Source organism: Manduca sexta, chromosome 8, assembly GCF_014839805.1.
Source record: "Manduca sexta isolate Smith_Timp_Sample1 chromosome 8, JHU_Msex_v1.0, whole genome shotgun sequence".
Lineage (NCBI taxonomy): Eukaryota > Metazoa > Arthropoda > Insecta > Lepidoptera > Sphingidae > Manduca > Manduca sexta.
The window spans coordinates 5753927-5773555 of record NC_051122.1 but is presented as its reverse complement, the minus strand read 5'-3'; the positions used below and the strand labels follow the sequence as shown (position 1 = coordinate 5773555).

General features: G+C 31.7%; 2 protein-coding genes across 4 annotated transcripts in view; one reads left to right on the top strand and one right to left on the bottom strand.

The window, feature by feature from the left end:
- The window catches only part of LOC115446344, a 78904-nt gene that overhangs the window by 57763 nt on the left and 1512 nt on the right, over window positions 1-19629 (bottom strand). For both annotated transcript variants that reach the window (XM_030172969.2, XM_030172961.2), the window contains exons 2-4: window positions 18551-18675; window positions 18268-18370; window positions 10310-10426 (exon numbers count right to left, since the gene is read on the bottom strand). In XM_030172969.2, the coding sequence (XP_030028829.2) occupies window positions 10310-10426; window positions 18268-18370; window positions 18551-18675 (345 nt within the window). The remainder of the gene's footprint in view (window positions 1-10309; window positions 10427-18267; window positions 18371-18550; window positions 18676-19629) is intronic.
- Window positions 3130-6236, top strand: LOC115446365 (THAP domain-containing protein 1). 2 transcript variants are annotated; one of them, XM_030172998.2, is made up of 5 exons: window positions 3130-3250; window positions 3995-4184; window positions 4639-4761; window positions 5222-5293; window positions 5501-6236. In XM_030172998.2, the coding sequence occupies exons 1-5, from the start codon at window positions 3171-3173 to the stop codon at window positions 5588-5590; spliced, it is 555 nt and encodes a 184-aa protein (XP_030028858.2). In that variant the 5' UTR covers window positions 3130-3170; the 3' UTR covers window positions 5591-6236. The 2 variants fall into 2 exon arrangements, with proteins under 2 accessions (XP_030028858.2, XP_037292281.1); XM_037436384.1 differs by having other exon boundaries at window positions 3163-3587.

Here is a 19629-nt window from a genome sequence, read left to right as displayed (position 1 = left end):
AAACAAATTTCTCATCCTTTCAATTATTTCTATTATGTAGGTACCTATATACACAAAATGAGCTACAGCTACATTAATATAATGTGTTCTGAACAGTCGCGATTAGAAATAAGATTATTTGAAAAATTAATTAAGAAAACTGTTGAAGGGCTTAATGTAAGTAAGTATAAATTAATTTAAGCTTCAACGATGCGTGAGTGACTAATTATAATTTAAAGTACGTTCAAAGGCTCAAAAACAACTCTCTGTAAATATCGGTAACGATCAAAGGTAAAAAAAAGTTACAAACAACTCATCTAGCACGTAGTTTGATCACGAAAACATAAATGTTGTTTGTATACCTCGCCTAATAATATCCAACCATGACGTCAACAAACTCAGCACTTTCAAAACAACCACTTCCTATTTTCATAAAGGACTACGTGTTTGTGCAACCTTGAGAAACTGTCTTGTATCAAAACAGCTGTATTAACTACCTTTATTTTACCCGCAATTCCTCTGACAGTGAAGATATCCATGGCCTACTACTTAACACCAGACAACCCATTTGCGCATGCGATGAAATTTATTAAAATGATGGTTATTTCTTCCTTTAATATTACTCAAGATACTTATTTTTGAGCGTCAATTCATAGGAAATTCAAACCAAGAAATTGCCTCTCATTGAAACATCACAAAACGATTTCAAACAAAGAAACACCTTTGAAGTAGAAATTATGAGGCCAACGTTTAATTTTGCTAAATTGGTTCAGATTTAAAAGGTCGCCACAGTCAAATGGCGCGTTAGCCGCCCGTGGGTATTGCATAAATCAAGTTTTATTCACATGTAGACTCACAAGCTGAAGTCTTTAGCTCCTAATCAACCCTAATTAAAAAAGAAGCTAATAACTAGTGCTTAAATTGTAAATGTTCCATTCACTGGCTAAGAGTTACATTTTCCGAAATATATATAATATATTAATACGCATAAACCGGTCTGCAAATCGTTCTTATAATAATAAAATAAAAATACGGAAAAGAAGCCAGGAACATTCGGGAACCCTTCACTATTGGTACCTTTGCATATTCTTCCACTATAAAATATTTCTTGGGGTCGAAAGGTTCTAGAGTGGAGGCCACGTCCAGGCAAACGAAAGGTCGGACGCCCGCCTACAAGGTGGACGGACGACCTGGCTAGGGTCGCAGGAAGTCGCTGGATGCAGGCTTCCAACAGGTCGACGTGGAGATCCTTGGGGGAGGCCTATGTTCAGCAGTGGACTTCCTGTGGCTGATATGATGATGATGATGATGATAAAATATTTCTACAATGACTAGTTTTAGCAGGTTTTAAAAGAAGATTTAGATATGACACGTGTTATGGGCGTTGATACATTATTAGATTACTCTCATGTATAACAACTTACATCTACTTACACACGAGGCTCACAACTACACACTACATGGATCTATCTAGTTTCCTCTTTATATTTGTTTTGCTTCATGACCAATTAATATTTATAATTCAATATAATAAATCGTTCTAAAAGCCAGCTGCTGTTACCGATTTAAATACGAGAGACGATCCATAATAGGTGTAGTCAGAAATGTGAGAAACAGCATTAGTAAGAATAAATAAATCCCGAATAAAAAAGAAATTGAAACGTGTTACATTACTTAAAAAAACACACACACTGACATCATCCATTTATCCCTAAAGGGGTATGCAGAAGCGCAACAAGGGCATTCACTTTTCGCCAAGTGCCTTCTGTCCCATAATGTAATAGGGAGCGAGCCTATCACCATATCGAGCACAAATTCCAAACTCCGGGCTAATACTGAGCAGAAAAACCCAAATATAAATTTGCCTGACCCGGGATTCGAACCCAGGACCTCAGAGTGCTACCATACCACATATGTAGTACAACTAGGCCACCGAGGCAGTCTTAAAAAAGACATCAGTATATATTAATAAATAAGTTAATACTTATAAGTATTTAGTAGATACTTTATGCTATTTCAAGGTTTAATGTTCTCCATCACGTAGACGATGATAAATTTACACTTATGACTAGTCGAGACCTATAATGCGTTTGTAACATGGCCTTATCCGCAATTAATGAATTAACCGAATAATTGTTTCGTTATCGTTGAAGCAATAAACTTTATTAGAAACTTGAGTTTATGTATGTAGTTATGTAATATATCTCGTATTTACTAAACCAGCGACAATCACATGTAGCATTTCACTTAATTCTGAGAATTTATTCTAAAATTAAACTATTTTTCGGATTTTATCGCGGTTTTAATATTTTAGCTTTCTCTCGACGTTTCGAAGACTTTGCAGCCTTCGTGGGCACAGGGAGGACTAAGGTGTTGTTCATCCGCAAACTCAAAGTTTAGGTATTAGGTACCTGTGTATTTTCAAGCAATATAAAAAAAAACCTTCGAAGGTAAAAAGAATAATTATAATCTAATAATTATAAGAAGCCTATTAGTAGTAAATTCCATACAAAAAGGGATACACTCAACCGACGTGACATCCTGCCTCTATACTAAAAGTAGAATAATTATAAAAAAAAATGCTCTTTAATTCGGGCTTAAATTCGCCTTTAAATGTTACCAAAATTTCAAGTAATTTGAAGTATAATTATAAAATCCATACAGCCTTATGATTATAATGCACATGACGTAAGTGGACAAAGCGGTAAAACCAACCTAGACGAACTCTACGAGAGCTCTACCATATGGTAGCTTATTTGAATATTCAAAAGAGGAAAAATATAAATTACAACAAAGAACTCTTTTTGAAATTTCACAGAAAGTACCCAATTAAAATAATTAAGAAATGAATAGATAAGTACCTATTTGCTTAAATTTTATTTTTACGTGCGTATATCATTTCATATTAACCGGTATTAGCCGCTTCATTTATTCCTTAAAAACGCTCTCAAAGTTAACAATTAAATTAATTGCATGCATCCAGGTATTTGATATTTGCCGTCTGTCGTAATTTCCAGACCCCTATATCCAATGTAGCCGCGCGCTGGACGCAGTCGATCGATCGCGATAGAGAAAGATGGCACGACCGGCCGGGAGTTTGAGCGATATGAGCGCTTGCTCCGAGCGCAACATCGCAGCAGTCAAAACCTGTCTGCGGTTCGCAGCACGCGCCTCAGCGCTGAATTGCCAAAATGCCGTGTTGTGCGGTGGTAGTTTGCCGAAATAGGAGTGAAAACATCAAATATAATCCCCACGGCGTCAGTTACCACATGTATGTACCAATGTGCTACATAATGGAAACAAAAATGAAATCTAGGCTTGCTAAGAATACATTGCTGTCAATGGAAATAAATAACTTAGTTGTAAGCGCTCAATGCCTACTTTGCTAAGTGATACGTCAGCATTGGTTGATACCTTGTAAATTGCAACAGCCGGGGAAACGCTTTTTTGTTTTTATAGCAGTAGGGAAACTATCAAGTTGTGATAGTGAGTGAAATCCACTGCGCATCACTGACATTTAAATCGAACGATTTATTGGACATCCAGCAAATTGCAATGCACACACCGTACGAAAAAGCAAAGCTGCCACTGATTTTCAATACCTATAGGTAATATCCAGCGTATACAGGTGCTGTTACCAGAAGTTATGCCAAGTATATAAAACAATTCTTTAAATAATTTAGTTGTGTATTTCTTAGCGGTTTTAACACTATAAAAAATACATTGAAAACTTTTTGCCATTCATGTTTCAATAATTTAATTATTAGAAAATAAACCTAATTTACGATTTCAAATTGATTTGTATTTATCGTAAATATGTTTCGAAAAAATATTTACTGGACCTTTTTTCTGAAGGGTTATTTAGGCACAAATGCCCACGAACTTCGCCGATTCTATACCCCGTCGCATCATTCCATTGCTTTCCAAATTGACAAATTTAAAACTAGGAACCTTACCGTTCGCAGATCAAAGATTGAAAGGGACATAAATAAATAATGTTCAAATATTATTTCAGATTTCCCACTGACCCGGTAATCAAAAACAAATGGATTGAGGTGTGCAGAAGAGGACCCAAGTGGGTACCAACGAGAACATCAACAATATGTTCATTGCACTTCGAAGAAATATATTTTCAACCGTTGAAAATTAGAAGACTTTTTGAATGGGCAATCCCAACATTGAAGATTAGTCATACTGACAGATCGGTATGTACTTTCTTTATTTAACTGTATGACGACACGAAGTAGTTCGTCACCTGTTGATAAGTGTTACGACTGTTCATAGCATCATCACCCAGATTTTTTTATTGGAAAGCACTGAACATTGAAATTAAACTAATTTTCGGATTCTATCGCGATGAAAGCACTGAGGAAAGCACTGCATAACATGCATTGCGCTTTGCACCCGCAGATATTTGATGACGTCCCAGTAATTCAGTTTATCTACTAAATAATTAAATATAATTTCTATGCCTTATGAAATAAAGGTGTCAATGTTTAGAAATTTTACATTAGAATTTAGAAACAACAAATAAGCAAGTGTATTCAATAATGCGCCGCCGATTATGACCCAGATTTCCAGAAAAATCGTTAGCGCATCTTTGAGGGACTATTGAGTTTGAAGTTAGTGATTATTACTTATGACGTGATATTTTTATAGGTATCACCGCCACCACGTCCTCCAACGCCACCGCCAACGTCAGATATGCTACTATCAATTCCCGGACTAGAACCAGATGATACGTTGGATTTTGATAATGTTGATAATGCAAATAATTCTGAGGTAATTTTAACTTGTAAGAACCCGACGTACTTAATTACTACGATTCTTAATTCGAATAGACTACTTTCGAATACCTAGTTAATTTTACGTAACAAAAGCTGCAAAAATAATTAATATTTTATAAATTATATATTTTATTATAGGTTTACATTTATCCTTCCAAAGGATGAAATATTGCGCAATGCGCATACTATTTATTTTACTACTTTCATGTCCATTTTTTGTAATGATTATAAATTATTGAAACATTAATTTAAATATTGTTCTAATATGGGATTTATATTTGTTAATTTTAGTTACATTATTATGTATGCAACGAATTGCATTTACTGAAATAAGCTAACAAAGATAATGTTTGTACATTTTCGTAAGTTACTCAACTAAAACTTATAGGTAAATATAATTCCCGCCTTAAAAGCAGAAGCAGCAAGTTTCTACATTATATGATATATTATTTCAGGAGTTTATACAAGAAATAAATGGCAATGAACCCCTGCCATTGTTGTCTCTATCGCCTACTCTGGAGAAAATGGTACGTTTATCGTACGTTTATTATATTAGAGACAAAGGTTTGAGCGTATGATATATATCAATATATCATACGCTCAAACCTTTGTCTCTAATAGGTTAGGCAGAAGCGTATTTACCATTTGCTAAGTTTAATTTTATCTAATAAATACTTATAATAATTATACTATAGTGATAACCATGCCAGTTAAACAAAATCATTGTTTCGCAGGTCCCTCTGGATTTAGACGCTGAAATTAGTACAGTCCAACTTGAAAATAAAGAATTGCAAACGCAATTAAAAAATCTCAATTTATGGTGAAAAAATTGAGACGACAAAATATTTTATATAAACAAAGGACAAGCCGTTATCGAAAAAGGATAGAATTTTTAGAAAAACAATTGAAAGAAATCAAAGGTGTTACTCCTGAACCTGAGGCCGAACCGTCTGAACAACAAGACGCGGAACCAGTGATAGAATTTATATATTTGTAAACCTAACATAAATTCCTATAATTATATATTATAATGATTAACTTAAGCCAAAAATAATTCTGAATATATGTTTTAAGCATTAATTTAAATGGCATTTCTGCAGTATTAATATTCAATACAAGATTTTATGAACAAAAAGCTATTGTAACTTTGTAGTTGTTGGATGAGTACTGTTAAAATCACTTCTTTAATACTAAGTAAAACTTTAGTCTCAAATAACACGCACAGTGTTTAATCGCCATGAAACTATGTAGTTCATAAGATTTTGCGGCACAAAGCCTCTAAAACTACCTACTGTATTCAATTATAAGTATGTTACATAATTATTATAACTATTATCTTATTATAGAAATCGAATTGAAAAAAGACATTAATATTAAACGTAACTCATTAAATTATTTAAGTGTAACTTAAGAAAAAATATCCTAGTATTATAATAATATATGTGTCTTCTAGTCAATAAAAAAATATAAGTAACAATCTTGTTTCAATATAAATAAAAATAATATATTTTATACATAACAATATATTCGATAGTAGATACATACCCCAACTGCCCATAGACAAGAGTATTTGAATTACAAAGCTCTTGTGGCATTGCACTGCGCTAGTCACTCTGAGACATGATGCTAAGTATCAAAAAGCCAGGTACTGGTAGCAATTTTTGATATGGGCACGACTAAGTCACCCCACTACACCTGACGGGAGATGAAGTAGGGTCCACCGTGTCGACGTAAACAAATACAAGTATAATTACCACTAAATTATATGTTATCTAAATTCTAGATTTTGTTAAGCATGTTTTTTTTAGTATTAGTATCTTTAAGTTGTATTGTCACTTAGACACCTAGTGCCATAATATATATAAACTTTGGTCATGTTGTGTCCATCTGTTATAGGAGATGCAATTGTAATAGTGTATATGTATATGTGAAGCTATATGTGTTTTTATATTGTAATCTCTGTAGATGGTCCTGAATAAATAAATAAATAAAAATAAATAAATAAAATCTAACCTACGTGATGAACAATAACCAGTCCGATGGTAGGTAATAAATTAACAGGACAGTAAGGCGTTAGTGCAAAATATTTGCGGAATCGGTGCTAGGATATATTTTGTATCCGTCCGGATAGCAACTACCGTACACGAAATGTTAAAACCTGCCTTAGTGGCCCACGTAAATCAGTCGCGTCGTGATCAGCCTGTGTACCTATATCTGATTCAAACGGTATGGTAAAAATATGTCGACTGACGACGGATATCACCTCTCGTCAGCTGGCATTCTATTTAGACACCACTACGTTTACCATCAGGAGCAGTGCGGTCACTTTTTCGGTCTCGTATAAAAAATAATAATTAAAACTATTATCTATCTGATATCAAGTCCCTCGGAGTAATAGTGTTATAAATATTCAAAAAATCATTATCCGACCTTGAAATCAAACCTAGGATCTCTGGCTCATAACTCATCTATCGATGCTACGATAGGGAAATATTTGATTTCTGATCATGTTGATAAGACAATCGATATCTTAAAACGAGTTAATTTTATTGATTTATTGTGTGTCTTCGGAGCTGATTATAAAAGCGCGCAAGTCCCTACGGTTACTATGAAACTAAAGGCAGTACCGATGTAAGCAAGAATCGATTAAGAATGTAAAATAAAATTGACAATACCATGAACAAATAAATTGAATGATTTAAAATGTTTATAAATAAGGGACCAAGGTATTAATGACAACTGAAGTGGTTAATAACGAAATGTAAAATAAACATAGGTATATAAATAATACAAAGACCGTCTCCGTGTTATATGACGTTAAATATAGCAGCTGTTCGTTTAACAACTATAATCCAGTTATATTGTTAGGTCTTATCGATGTAGCATTAGCTCGAATGAGAGCGTCAGATATAGACTGATTCTATTAATGAAACAATCGTTTGGCCATTCATGGATGGCTGCATTCGATAGACTCGATGGATGAAAGGGAATCTATGTTCGCCTAGATATTTGTATCAATGAATTTTTTCTCAATGGTGAGGTGCAGTTGATATGCAACTTTATTATATGTATATAAAATGGTAATTTTACAACCCCGGACATTGCGCAAGCCTGTATCAAGCGATCTAGTTTTTTACCCGAAGATATTTAATGTAAAATTACTTCCACATATATTTCTTTTTTTAAACTTATTGGTACACGAATGTGTTGTATTTGACTTAGTATTATGTGTTAATATCCTTGTGTTCTGGCACATTAGATATATGAATTTCGAATTTAACACAACGAAAACAATAGCAGGAGTTATACAACGATAACACCGTTCCATTGAATGGACGTGATAACCTTTTTAGTTGCTGTCATTTGATAGAGTATTTTGACCTAACTTGCAAGATTGTTGCTAATATAGCAACCGACTAACTTATGATAATAAAAATGGAAAAATTTAGCATACATTTGTTTTAACACGTAATTAGTGAAATATATTTTATCTACTTGCGTCTTATAACTATATAACCTAATCATTCAGTAATGTAAACATTAATTTTACGACACACAATCGAAAATTTATTTTGTTCTGATAAATATAGAGTAGCTTTTACAATAACTATTGTCAGGTCAGATTAAGAATATGAATAGAAAATTATTAATTTATTTGTCTTATAAAGTTGGCAAAGTAAAGCTCGGCCGATCGCCAAGTCGAGAACTTGCACTTGAAGTTTGAACACCTGTCATACAAACATCCTAAGGATTACTGAATAATAAATTATGTGCCTAATTTTATCGCCTCATGTATTTTGAAATATGCAGCAACTACAGTTATTGCGGGATATAAAATTATAAATGTTACGTCATACGTGAAATAATCTTTAATTATTTAATATCTGTTAGGATTCAAACTGAATCATAGCTGGGAAGTTAACAAACACATTTTTTGTTTTAGGATTATTATAATGCCGTTGGCAGACCAAGAAGTAAGGAATTTTTTATATGTGCAGTTTTTTTTTTATATGTGCAGACTACAAACTATACAACGAGTATGAAAAAATATATTGTATGCGAGCGATAAACTAATTTAGCTTATCTCTTGGTTAAAAAGCGGCTATATACTGTGAAAAATGAATTTTGGTTTGTTAAATAACAACAAATATTTTGTTTTCACATACCAACTTATTCACAAATCTATATTAAAACCGGAATTAATTCGCTATCGCTTTTTGGACTAATTACCATTCATCCGCATTATCAATGTTCTTTCCTTTAAAAATAATCCCAGAAAGATTTGATTGTAATCCAGGAATAATATTAAAAATAATCGATAAACACAAAATCGAATGAACGACAAAAATCGAATGAAGACAGCAAAACATTTGCATAACAAAATACACCTACCGTCTACGCCACAATACGTTGTCTTGCGCTATGCTGTGCCTGCCTTTGATCCAGGCTTGTCTGATAGTGGCTATAGGAAGACTGTCTCTTCTCAAAGACCAACGAACGGTTCGGGAACCAGGCGCACACATTTTTTGGCATCTTTGCCTTCCATAATATAAAAACAATAAAAAAATATTTAAAGAATAATCTACGACATTTTGCTTACTATATTAATGTTTTAAGGAACATTAACAACACAAAGTGCCATCGTGACACAACGCACTCAACTGAAAACCATCTTATCATCACAATTTATTCTTCATATTTGCATAAGATAGGAAACTAACAAACAAACTTAGTTATTTGGACACATTCATATATACGTTGAGATTATGCAGATACTGATTATGGAACTAAGAAGTCCACAGAACATAATAACATTCATATTTCCTTTTTATTATGGCGTAATGCGAAGTAATTTTAAAACAAATGAAATGCATATTAAAACTGACACTATCAAGGAATATATTGACGTGGACATAAATTCAATGAATTCATGAATATATTTAGTTGAATTATATTAGCTAAGCTGTTTTAAAAAGCTCTAAATATTAAGGCATTTCAAATATTTATTATAGAGTAAGCTGGAAGATCATCTGTTGTAAAGCGATAGTAGTGATGTGCACACTGCACAGCTTATGATCTGTACACACTCCTAGTAGGAATATAAAATTGCTACCGGCTTTAAAGGAAATTTGTGTGCTCTTAAAGCTTCCTAAAATCTAAGCTACTAGCTATAAGAAAAAGATAGTCGCTTCACACCGGTTGTCAATGAAATATTAATGCTGTAGACATGATTACAAATTGACTCTATCACTATCAATTATTTTGAATCTGTGCAATATTTATTCATTTTGTTCGTAATCAAACATTATTTACTTTATTCTATATTTACTTGCTTTTGTATTACAACATAAACAGCCAAACACAACTATCATTCTATCACTGATATTCTAAATAATTCTAATGATATTCTAAATTCTAAAAACCAAACTTTAAAAAATAATCCACATTAGTTTCAGGTTTATCAAATTAAATTACCAAAAAGGATTAAAACACAGAACAGTAACTTCTTGGTGAAACGAAAAGGAGCAAATCGAAATACTCACTGTCCGGGGAAAGCCGGTGTAGGAACCCGAAGGTGGTGATGTCTCCGAGGCCGCTCCGCGTCGCTGCCGTCACTCGCGTCGTCTATACCCACGTGGCTGCCCGACCCGCCCGCCGACCTGGAGGTAACATTAGGAAAATTATATGGATATGATCAGGTTGAGTAGCAGCTCAATTAAATGTTAAAAGCTTTAATAACCTAACCTACAAAAATGTAGAGATCTGTCTAATAAATATCGAAAGGCTTGTTTTATTTATGATTTGATAAAACCATCAGAAAATACATTTTTTAATAAGTTATATGTACAGTATAAAATAAAGTTATGATTTATTCAAATTATTAGGTAATTTCAGTAATTCTTTAATATTTATATATTGTAAGATGAATCTCACATATTATAAGAATATAAGTAACCCGATAAAAACCATTTTAATTGGTGTAGAATAACTAATTTGCTAGGCTACGTAATGCTAACCCACACGAATATAATCTAATAAAAGTTCCATGATTATAATTCAAGGTTATAACTTCATTACAATGGCCGGTGGTAACGATAAAAATCAGCAATACATGCACGTGCTGTCGTGTTAGTACCTTGGCATTATAAGCTCTCAAAAAGCTGCAAGCAGGAACTAAGCCTCGGTTATTATAACGAAAAAATCTGCCACGCCATGCCGATCACCTAGAAATAACAACGTGATTGGCGTAAAGCTTTTATGGTAATGTTTCTGGGTTTTCTCTAGAAATAAGTGATATTGTTAACTAGAGGAATGTTGATTAATACAATTGTTTTATAAGTAGATACCAGTGGTGAAGAGTCTAAATAACCCGATGCCTGCCGGCTTCCCTTTCGTAACTTAAATTCTAATTATCATCAGAAGGAATTGCAGACCGCATTTATGCATATTAGTACCTATATGTTGTGTCGTGTTCCCCTTCGGAAACTGTCACCCTTCGCCACTGGTAGATACGATTGATAACATGGTTAGTTCTATGTCTACATTGAATCTTCTTTTCAATAAAACAATAGGGCCTACACAACCAACATCTGTAGTATAAATTCTTTAATTAAGTATACTTTAAAATGTGCAGTAAAGTCTACAATCAATACTATTCTTTTTCCAATTTATACTAAAACTAATTTGATTGGTATGTAATAGTAGCGAACGGTAACTTACCGAAATATTCTCTTCAGGCGACTAATGACTTGGTATTTTATGTACACTTTCTATCACAATATATTTAGCTACAAACATTCTAAATGCGGAGTCATATTGATAGTAATCACTGTTCGACCAATTTTCTTCATGTTAATCATCATGAAATAATATTAGTTTCAGGTTAGAAGTGTTTAATTTAAGAATGTAATTAACGAATTTTATTGCTATGAATTTTCCATCGATAAAATTAATGATTAATGTTAAATCAAGGAGCGAGTTTAATTATAGGAAAATATTAAGTGTTATTAATGGTTTATCATTCATTAATAAAGAGGTAAATAACTCAGTTACCGGACGTGAAATGTAATTTGTTAATAGCTTTAAGATTTTGATCCGATGCGATGAAAAACTAAATACGTCAGACTTGTACCTATTTTCTAATATACTTGCACGTGACTAGCGTCAGAAGAGCAAAGAAATAGTGCAGTTCTAATAAATTATCTATATTTATGTTAAAAGTGACATACCGCGCCGTGAGTGCCAACTTTTTTTGGTCATACGTTTTTAAAAATACCTAAATGTTATTAAACAGTTCAAAGTTCACTCTGCCAAACAAAATAACATTTTTTGCTCTCTATTTTTTCTTACATTATCAATGTCAGGATAGGTTATTTATCACTGTGCCATAATAAAAAATAAAACTACATGTTTAAGTTTACTTTAAATAAATTTGTTAATTTGACCTAATCGTTGTAACCTCGAAACTAAATTTTATAGAGTTAACCATGTCCTACATACAAATAACGGCAAGAACGTTTCGTCTCTATAAAGTTAAAATAGTTATACGATACGATGACATACAAGTTCATTGGATTATGTGCAATGACACGATTCAATTTAAATTTCACTGTGACTGTAAATTAAACCTTAGAATACTACAATTTCTTTAGATATATAATAATGCGTATTATAATATCAAAATGTTTTGTTACGAACTTTCGGCATTTACGTTCTACGCTATTGCGTCGAAGAGGAAAAACCCGGCTTAAACAAAGCACGCAATTATAGAAAAATATATTACCGTATCGGCATTAAATAACTATAATAGATATGTACTTAATTTTAGTTTCTGAATAATAATTATAATTGTTAGTAAATATTAACGATCATTATCAATTTTAGATTCAAGTTCTACATAATAACATGTAGGTATAAATAGTAAAAGACAAGTGGTGTATCTGTAATTGCATATCCATGGTGTTTTGTAATCTGCTAGCATTTTGAAGCCACCCGCTTTACCTCCTATTCCCGGGGGAAAAAATGCATATAGTTCTCAGGAGTTATGTAGGTTCTTAATTATTATTGGTGAAAAAATTATGAAAATTATTTACGTACTAAGTTTTTTAAGTTTCATCATTTTAACGTATTATGGGATGAATTCCTAAAAAAAATCTATACATCCATTATACAATTTATCAGCCAGTCAGTTTATTTTTTATATAATACAAAGATAGATTATGACATAAAATAAATACTTTTTAACACTTTTTATGATATGATAAAGTAAGAACTTTATCTTCTACTAGCTTTTGCTAACGGGTGATACTTTTTCCGGCATAAAATTTCTGCTTTATATTTTCCCGTATTTGAAGTTAAATCTCTAGTAATACATTGGTTAAAATTTTATTAAATTCCATAGAGTACTTTATGCGTGTTGCGTGTACAAACACATAGTCAGACAAAAATTCTAAAAGCTTGTGACTTTTTGCGCTCTAATAAACATATTAGTTTCCCTTCAATATCTATGATATATAGACATCCACCTGTTACAGTTTTATAGTGTAAAGATGTTCTGAACGGTAAAAACTACTTACGAATTTAACAATTTTGAATCATCAACGCAAATGCTAATTATATTCTATAATAATCAATAACAACCTTTGTGGTGCTTAAAATACATTACTTACTTATAACTAAGATATATTATAACCGGAAGTTCTATTTTTTCAGGACGGTTTTACTGATAGAGTAGTAGAGATATCGAACCTTCTGATTACTTATTAAATTATTTACAATAGGTTATGCCATAATATTTACCTATTAGCCGTTGTTTTGTGATGAAAATAATATACCTATGTATATATTATAATATTTTGTATTCTTTTATAATCTTAATGTGAAGGTTCAGGCAATTTTTTTACTAAGTTGGTGTTATTTTTAATGAAATAATGCACATTTCCTTTATAAACATAAAAAATTGCATTTTATTACACTTTTTTGTAAAACAAAACATAATTACACCTATGTTTAATTTTTTAGATTTTTATTTTCTACAATAATTATAAATCCCATGGTAGAGCAGATATATTCAGAATAATGTATTCGTGGTTAAAACCACTTATATATTTATGTAAATAATTATACAAATAAAAATGGATTTTATTTAGGTATACCACTAAAATTATAACAAATTTCATCACAAAATGTTCCGGTAATTATGGATTGATACTTGGACACTATAAACAAATTATAATTTGTGCTGAATTTTGTGTTGCGAAAGTGGAAATGTAATAAATTGTTATTAGTCTTTGACAAAGCTCATACTTACAAATACTAATAGAACAACACGAAAATTCGTCTGATGATTTCAATTAGTTAATGTAAAAACGAGCTAAAGCCGCCAAGTGTTTTTAAAAAAATATTATCCGACTTATTTAATGACTATTACACGAATTGAACGTAAATATTTAATAATCGTATTCGGCATTCGAAACTAAACGTGTTTTAAATGTTTTCACTTTACAACGATATCACGAAACATAATTTTATCTCGACGTAATTATAATTTTTGAAGCCGCAATATCACTTAACTGTTTTACAACGAACATAACATAATTATGGAACAACGCAAACATATATTTTCGCATCAAAAACGTAACACCAAGTTTATTTACCGATGGAAAAATATGGTTTTATCTATGACAGCACCGTACGTTAATGTACTGTTATTTAATATTAGATAATTCTCTATCCACGAATTTCACATGCACACTGTCTGTCCGTAACAACGAGGACCTGTCAGCTGCCTTTGGAAAATACTATTAAGCGATTTCGAACCATATTTATCTGGGCCTTTTAGTTTAAAATATTATTTAGCGTGTAAGTACGAAGAGAAACATGCGCAGTGGTGCATTGCGCACGATATTGATTGCAACCATATGTACAATAGAAGAAATGGCGGAAAATTTGATTCGATTTCGATTTTTTCAATCTATTTTACTAAAACTGCATTTTTCTATTCAACCCCTAAACCTCTAACCGCTTTTGGGATATTGCGGTTCTTATAAATCTATAGGTGTTTATCCTATCGTACAATCGTAGGATTACGTATAAAAGTTGTCATTTCCATGAATTAAATTTTCTTGTACGTCTGCTGTGATTTGTTTATGTTAGGCGCATTAAATTGAATTTTATTCTTACGTATCAAAGATTAAGTTAAAAAAATATGGATAATTATTGGTATTATTATGTGCAACAAGATTTTCCTAAAATTTTGCGTTTTATTTATTTTGCTATTGACAAAAATATAACCTTAGCGTATTCAAGACTGTAGCAAAATTACAACTTACAAGCAAGTCATCGTCATAGCTTCGTAGATGAAGTAAGCTGTCTATTTAATACATTATTTTGCTTATCATAAATATTGAAGCGTTATCGCTAGATTGACTTATGTTTATTAGCAACAAGTGAAAATTAATGTGGCTTCACGCATATTTCAACAAATTGGCATAGAGAAAAATTATATTTATTGTTTTATTACAACAAAATAAAATTACTTAATACTTAAGTAAGTAAATTGAAATAAAATCTTTCTATGGGGCATATTTTTACTGCCTGGTGTCACAGAATTTATATTGTTTTTGTCTCTCAAGCAACTAAAACTTTCATGCACACAGGATGAAAACAAAAAGCTATCAAGGTAAAAATATTTTTGTTACTTTTAGATTAAATCTTAAAAATAACATTGTTGGAGTCCCTTGAGTTAAATGTCTTTCCAAAAATGTATCAGAAAAATAAGGGTTCTTTTCGGTATCTAATTAAATCTTGGAATACGATGTATCTTAACATTTTAAGGCATTTTTCTTTCCAGAATCTAAAACAAAAACTGTGCTCAATGTCATCGATAACTACAAATAGTTACAACTCTATGATAAATTTATCATGTGTAAATATCGAATTAAAAATTCAATGAAAGAGCCTAAACTATATTCGGAAACGATAGGTAAACATATTATTGTATATAGAGATTTATGTTTTTTATTTTATGATTAGGATCAAAATCAAATTCTGCAGGTAAACACACCTATAGAAAATCACCAACTCATTAGTATTTTCTTTCCAGTTTATTTATAAAACTGGAAAGAAAATACTAATAAAAACTTTATTTGTGAATCTGGTTAAAATAAACTTTTAACCAGATTCAGATACAGAGTAAATAAATAGTCATATTATGTAATATTTTCGTTAAAATACCATGAAAATAAGTAATTGAAACCAAATATATGTTTACCGTCAACAATATATTAGATACATCAGCAATCCAACTAAGTTTAGTTGATGAGAGATTTTGACAAATGTCATATTATGAAGATCGCGTACTTCCAATTAAGAAACATAATTTTAATTTTAACCAATGTATCCAAGTTGACATTTCATTTAATGACTCTTTGCAAATTAATAACAACTATAAATAATTTATTGGTTCACTCACTTTCGTGTAGAAGCTGTATTTTCTAAGATGATTAAGATTGAAATTTCGTAACTTTTATTTTAGTCACGGTTCTATGGCTTCATACATATTATGACTTTACATCTATATGTTAAAGGCACCTTTAAAAATATACGATACAAATATGAAACCTCTATCATTGTAGTTCTTTAGCTTCGTTAATTAACCATTTTTTCCTTCGACATGAATGTTCATTATCTACAGTATCGTTACGTGACGTAAATCGTGTCGTGCGGTGGCCTATGAAAACCGACCTATGAACTAGGCACAGACTGCGTACCTGCTACCTGTTATATATGCTACGCATGGTTTCTGCTTCTGCCATAGCGCTGCCAATACATGTCGATGTTTTGTATGTCGATGGAATTACAATCAAAATATTTTGTGTCGATACATTTAATAGTTACGAACTCTATTTGCTATTTTATAGTTATTGGTGTATTATCAACAAATTATTGTTATGATACACATTGATTAAACAAGTAGAGCCAAACTCTTGTCACTGTAAAACCTAACTTAACAAACACTGGCATCTGATTCATGATTTTTTAGTAGATACTATTCGTCAAATCTTACTATGTTATAAATACGAAAGTTTGTAAAAATGTTTGGATGTTCGAATGTTTGTTAGTAGTAAACGCAGACAACACTGAACGGATTTGAATAAAATTTGGTACACGAATAGAAAATATCCTAAAATAGTTGGGCTACTATTTTAATCCCGGTGTTTGGCTTCCATAAAAAGTATGTGAATTATTAATCTCAGTTTTGTTATAGAAGGCGCAGTAGAGACGGTGCTATGGATCGTACTATTGATTTGGTTGAATTTATTATAAGTAGCTCTGTAATATATGAATCCCGGAGAAGTAGTTGAACATTGTACGAGAAGACTTAAACTTTATAAACCACATCACATCTTGGGTAAAAGAATGGTGTTGGTGGTCACATTTATTTATTTATATACTTCATACAGTTTTCGACTATACTCAAACTTAATGCCAATTGTCCAAGTATATTGTAGCTTGTGTGGTGTACATATAAAAAATGGATGCAGAAAATATAGCAACACAAACCAGTGAAGAAGAAAATAATTCATGAAAAATGTTTGTTTCGTCACTTTCTACAAAGTGGTTCATTTTGAGTGGACATTATCAACCCTCTACTATGTCAACATCCCTAGCTTTAACGCACAAATAAAGTAAGTTATCGATATCAAATTGACAGTATCGATAAAAGCTATGCAATATTTCGTAACGATGCACAGTGAAATATCGGCCATTACTCTTACGTCACAATTTTTCACGCATAAATAATTAGTGTCCCGTTTAAATATGATTCGAGTAATTATCTTCGTTGTGATAGAGGTGACTTCATTATGATACAATATGTGTGTATTATCTATATTAACATGTTTTATGTGTATATATTTGTCCCTAAACATAGTGATTAGCACTTGCATGATTTGATCTGTGATTGATGCCTAATAGAATGTGTAGAGTAAGTTGTTACAAACAGGGCTGTATAACCGCGGCATGTGGCATCTTAAGGACCCCACTAGAAGGAAGGCCGTGAAAGAAAACATGATGTTAATAATAATTATGTATTATTTTTAAGAACGTTATATAATAAATAAATTCAAATACCTAAGTATGCACGAACTTATGATGTCTGTATATATGAACATAGGTTGTTGTATGTAATATGTATGAACATAGGGTTGCCCTAAATATTTTCAAACAATTTTAATATGTACCTATAACAGTTTGTATATACATATTGATTTAAAACGTATGTAATTATTATGATTACGTATGTTACAGGTCCATTAGTAAAAGGCAACAACATTTTAAAATAATATATCAAATACGATCAACTGCAACCACCAGAACCCACTTGAGTCGCATCTTCGAGGTAAGTTGTTATTGACATTATTCTACAGTTTGGATGTCAATCAGAAGTTGTTTACAATTTTATTAATATTACTGATGTAGTACAATTAATAATACTCACGTGACGAAAAGTGCGGGCACATTTTGTGTTGGCTCCACGCCACACACCTGCAGCGATCGACGTGGCAACGCGGATGGGATGTCAAGATACACCAGCTCAGGGTCTATTTGAGGTAAATTAATTGTTAATTGATTAAAAATATATATTTAAAAAATAATTATTACCCGATAAACTTACGGGTAAATATGTCATATAAATAAATCCATTTGATGTCTTACATTATTGTCTACATTGCCGATTATTTCTTGCATACATGCATAAGTAAGATGATTAAATAACGTACCATGATCAGCAATTTCACATAGAGCTGCGTCGGAAACTGACCGACCGCGTACTCTTAAACTGGGTCTGTCTTTCTTGAAGTAAGACCAGTGACGCGCCACCGATGATCGCAGTATGCGGTTAAACCTTAACACAAATGAGGATTATTTTGTAATGTAATATGTCGATCAGTTTAATCTTACTGAATAATATTATATTTTAAAAGGCGTATATTATACCTTTATACCTAAGTGCATGTCTAATATTATGCGAAAGGTTGTGGATCAACGGTTTTGGAAGAAATTTGGCTGCAGACATACTTCTTAAAATAATATGGAGCCGTTAAAAAAATAATTGTATATAGTAGGCATACCACAATTTACAACAATAAATATATATTTAGTTTTGTTTATTCGGTAACATAGGTATGCGGATTTGAGTCACGCATGCTGATAGGTAAATAAATATTATGTTTATTGTAGGGTTGGTAAGTATTACAATTACTTGTAATTAAAATATTTCAGTATTCAAAACAATATTGAATCGTATATCTACCTTACACGGTTAAGTATTCAGTTTTAAATATTGTTTGGTTCTTGTTTATATTAATACTTAGGTATTATTTTAAAACAGTTGTTTAGCTAGATGGTGCAACAGAAAAAAAAGAAAGCTTATTTTCGTTCAGTAAAATATTAAGTGCCGAGTACAAGTACTTACCTATTTTTTAATTATGAATGCCTACTAATTCATATAATGTACTTTAAAAAAATATTAGACTTTCTGAGTCCTATACGTATGTACATTAAGTAAGCACCTATTTTTGAAAAAATAAATACTATTAAGTAAGCAGTGAGTACCTAGGCGCTTACAAAATATTATCCTCATTCTAAACGATGAGAATAGCTCAATAAATATCTATCACATCATATTAAATATTTTTTTAACTACTAACTAGTACCTACCTACTTTAATATCCTTTGTAAAGGGATTGGTATGACTAACCTACTTATTAAATTGTGGCCTTAGCCCAAATATCGCGTTACCATCTGTTCATGATTCGGCTTTATCCTCATACTAAATATGTTGTATTAATACCAGAGG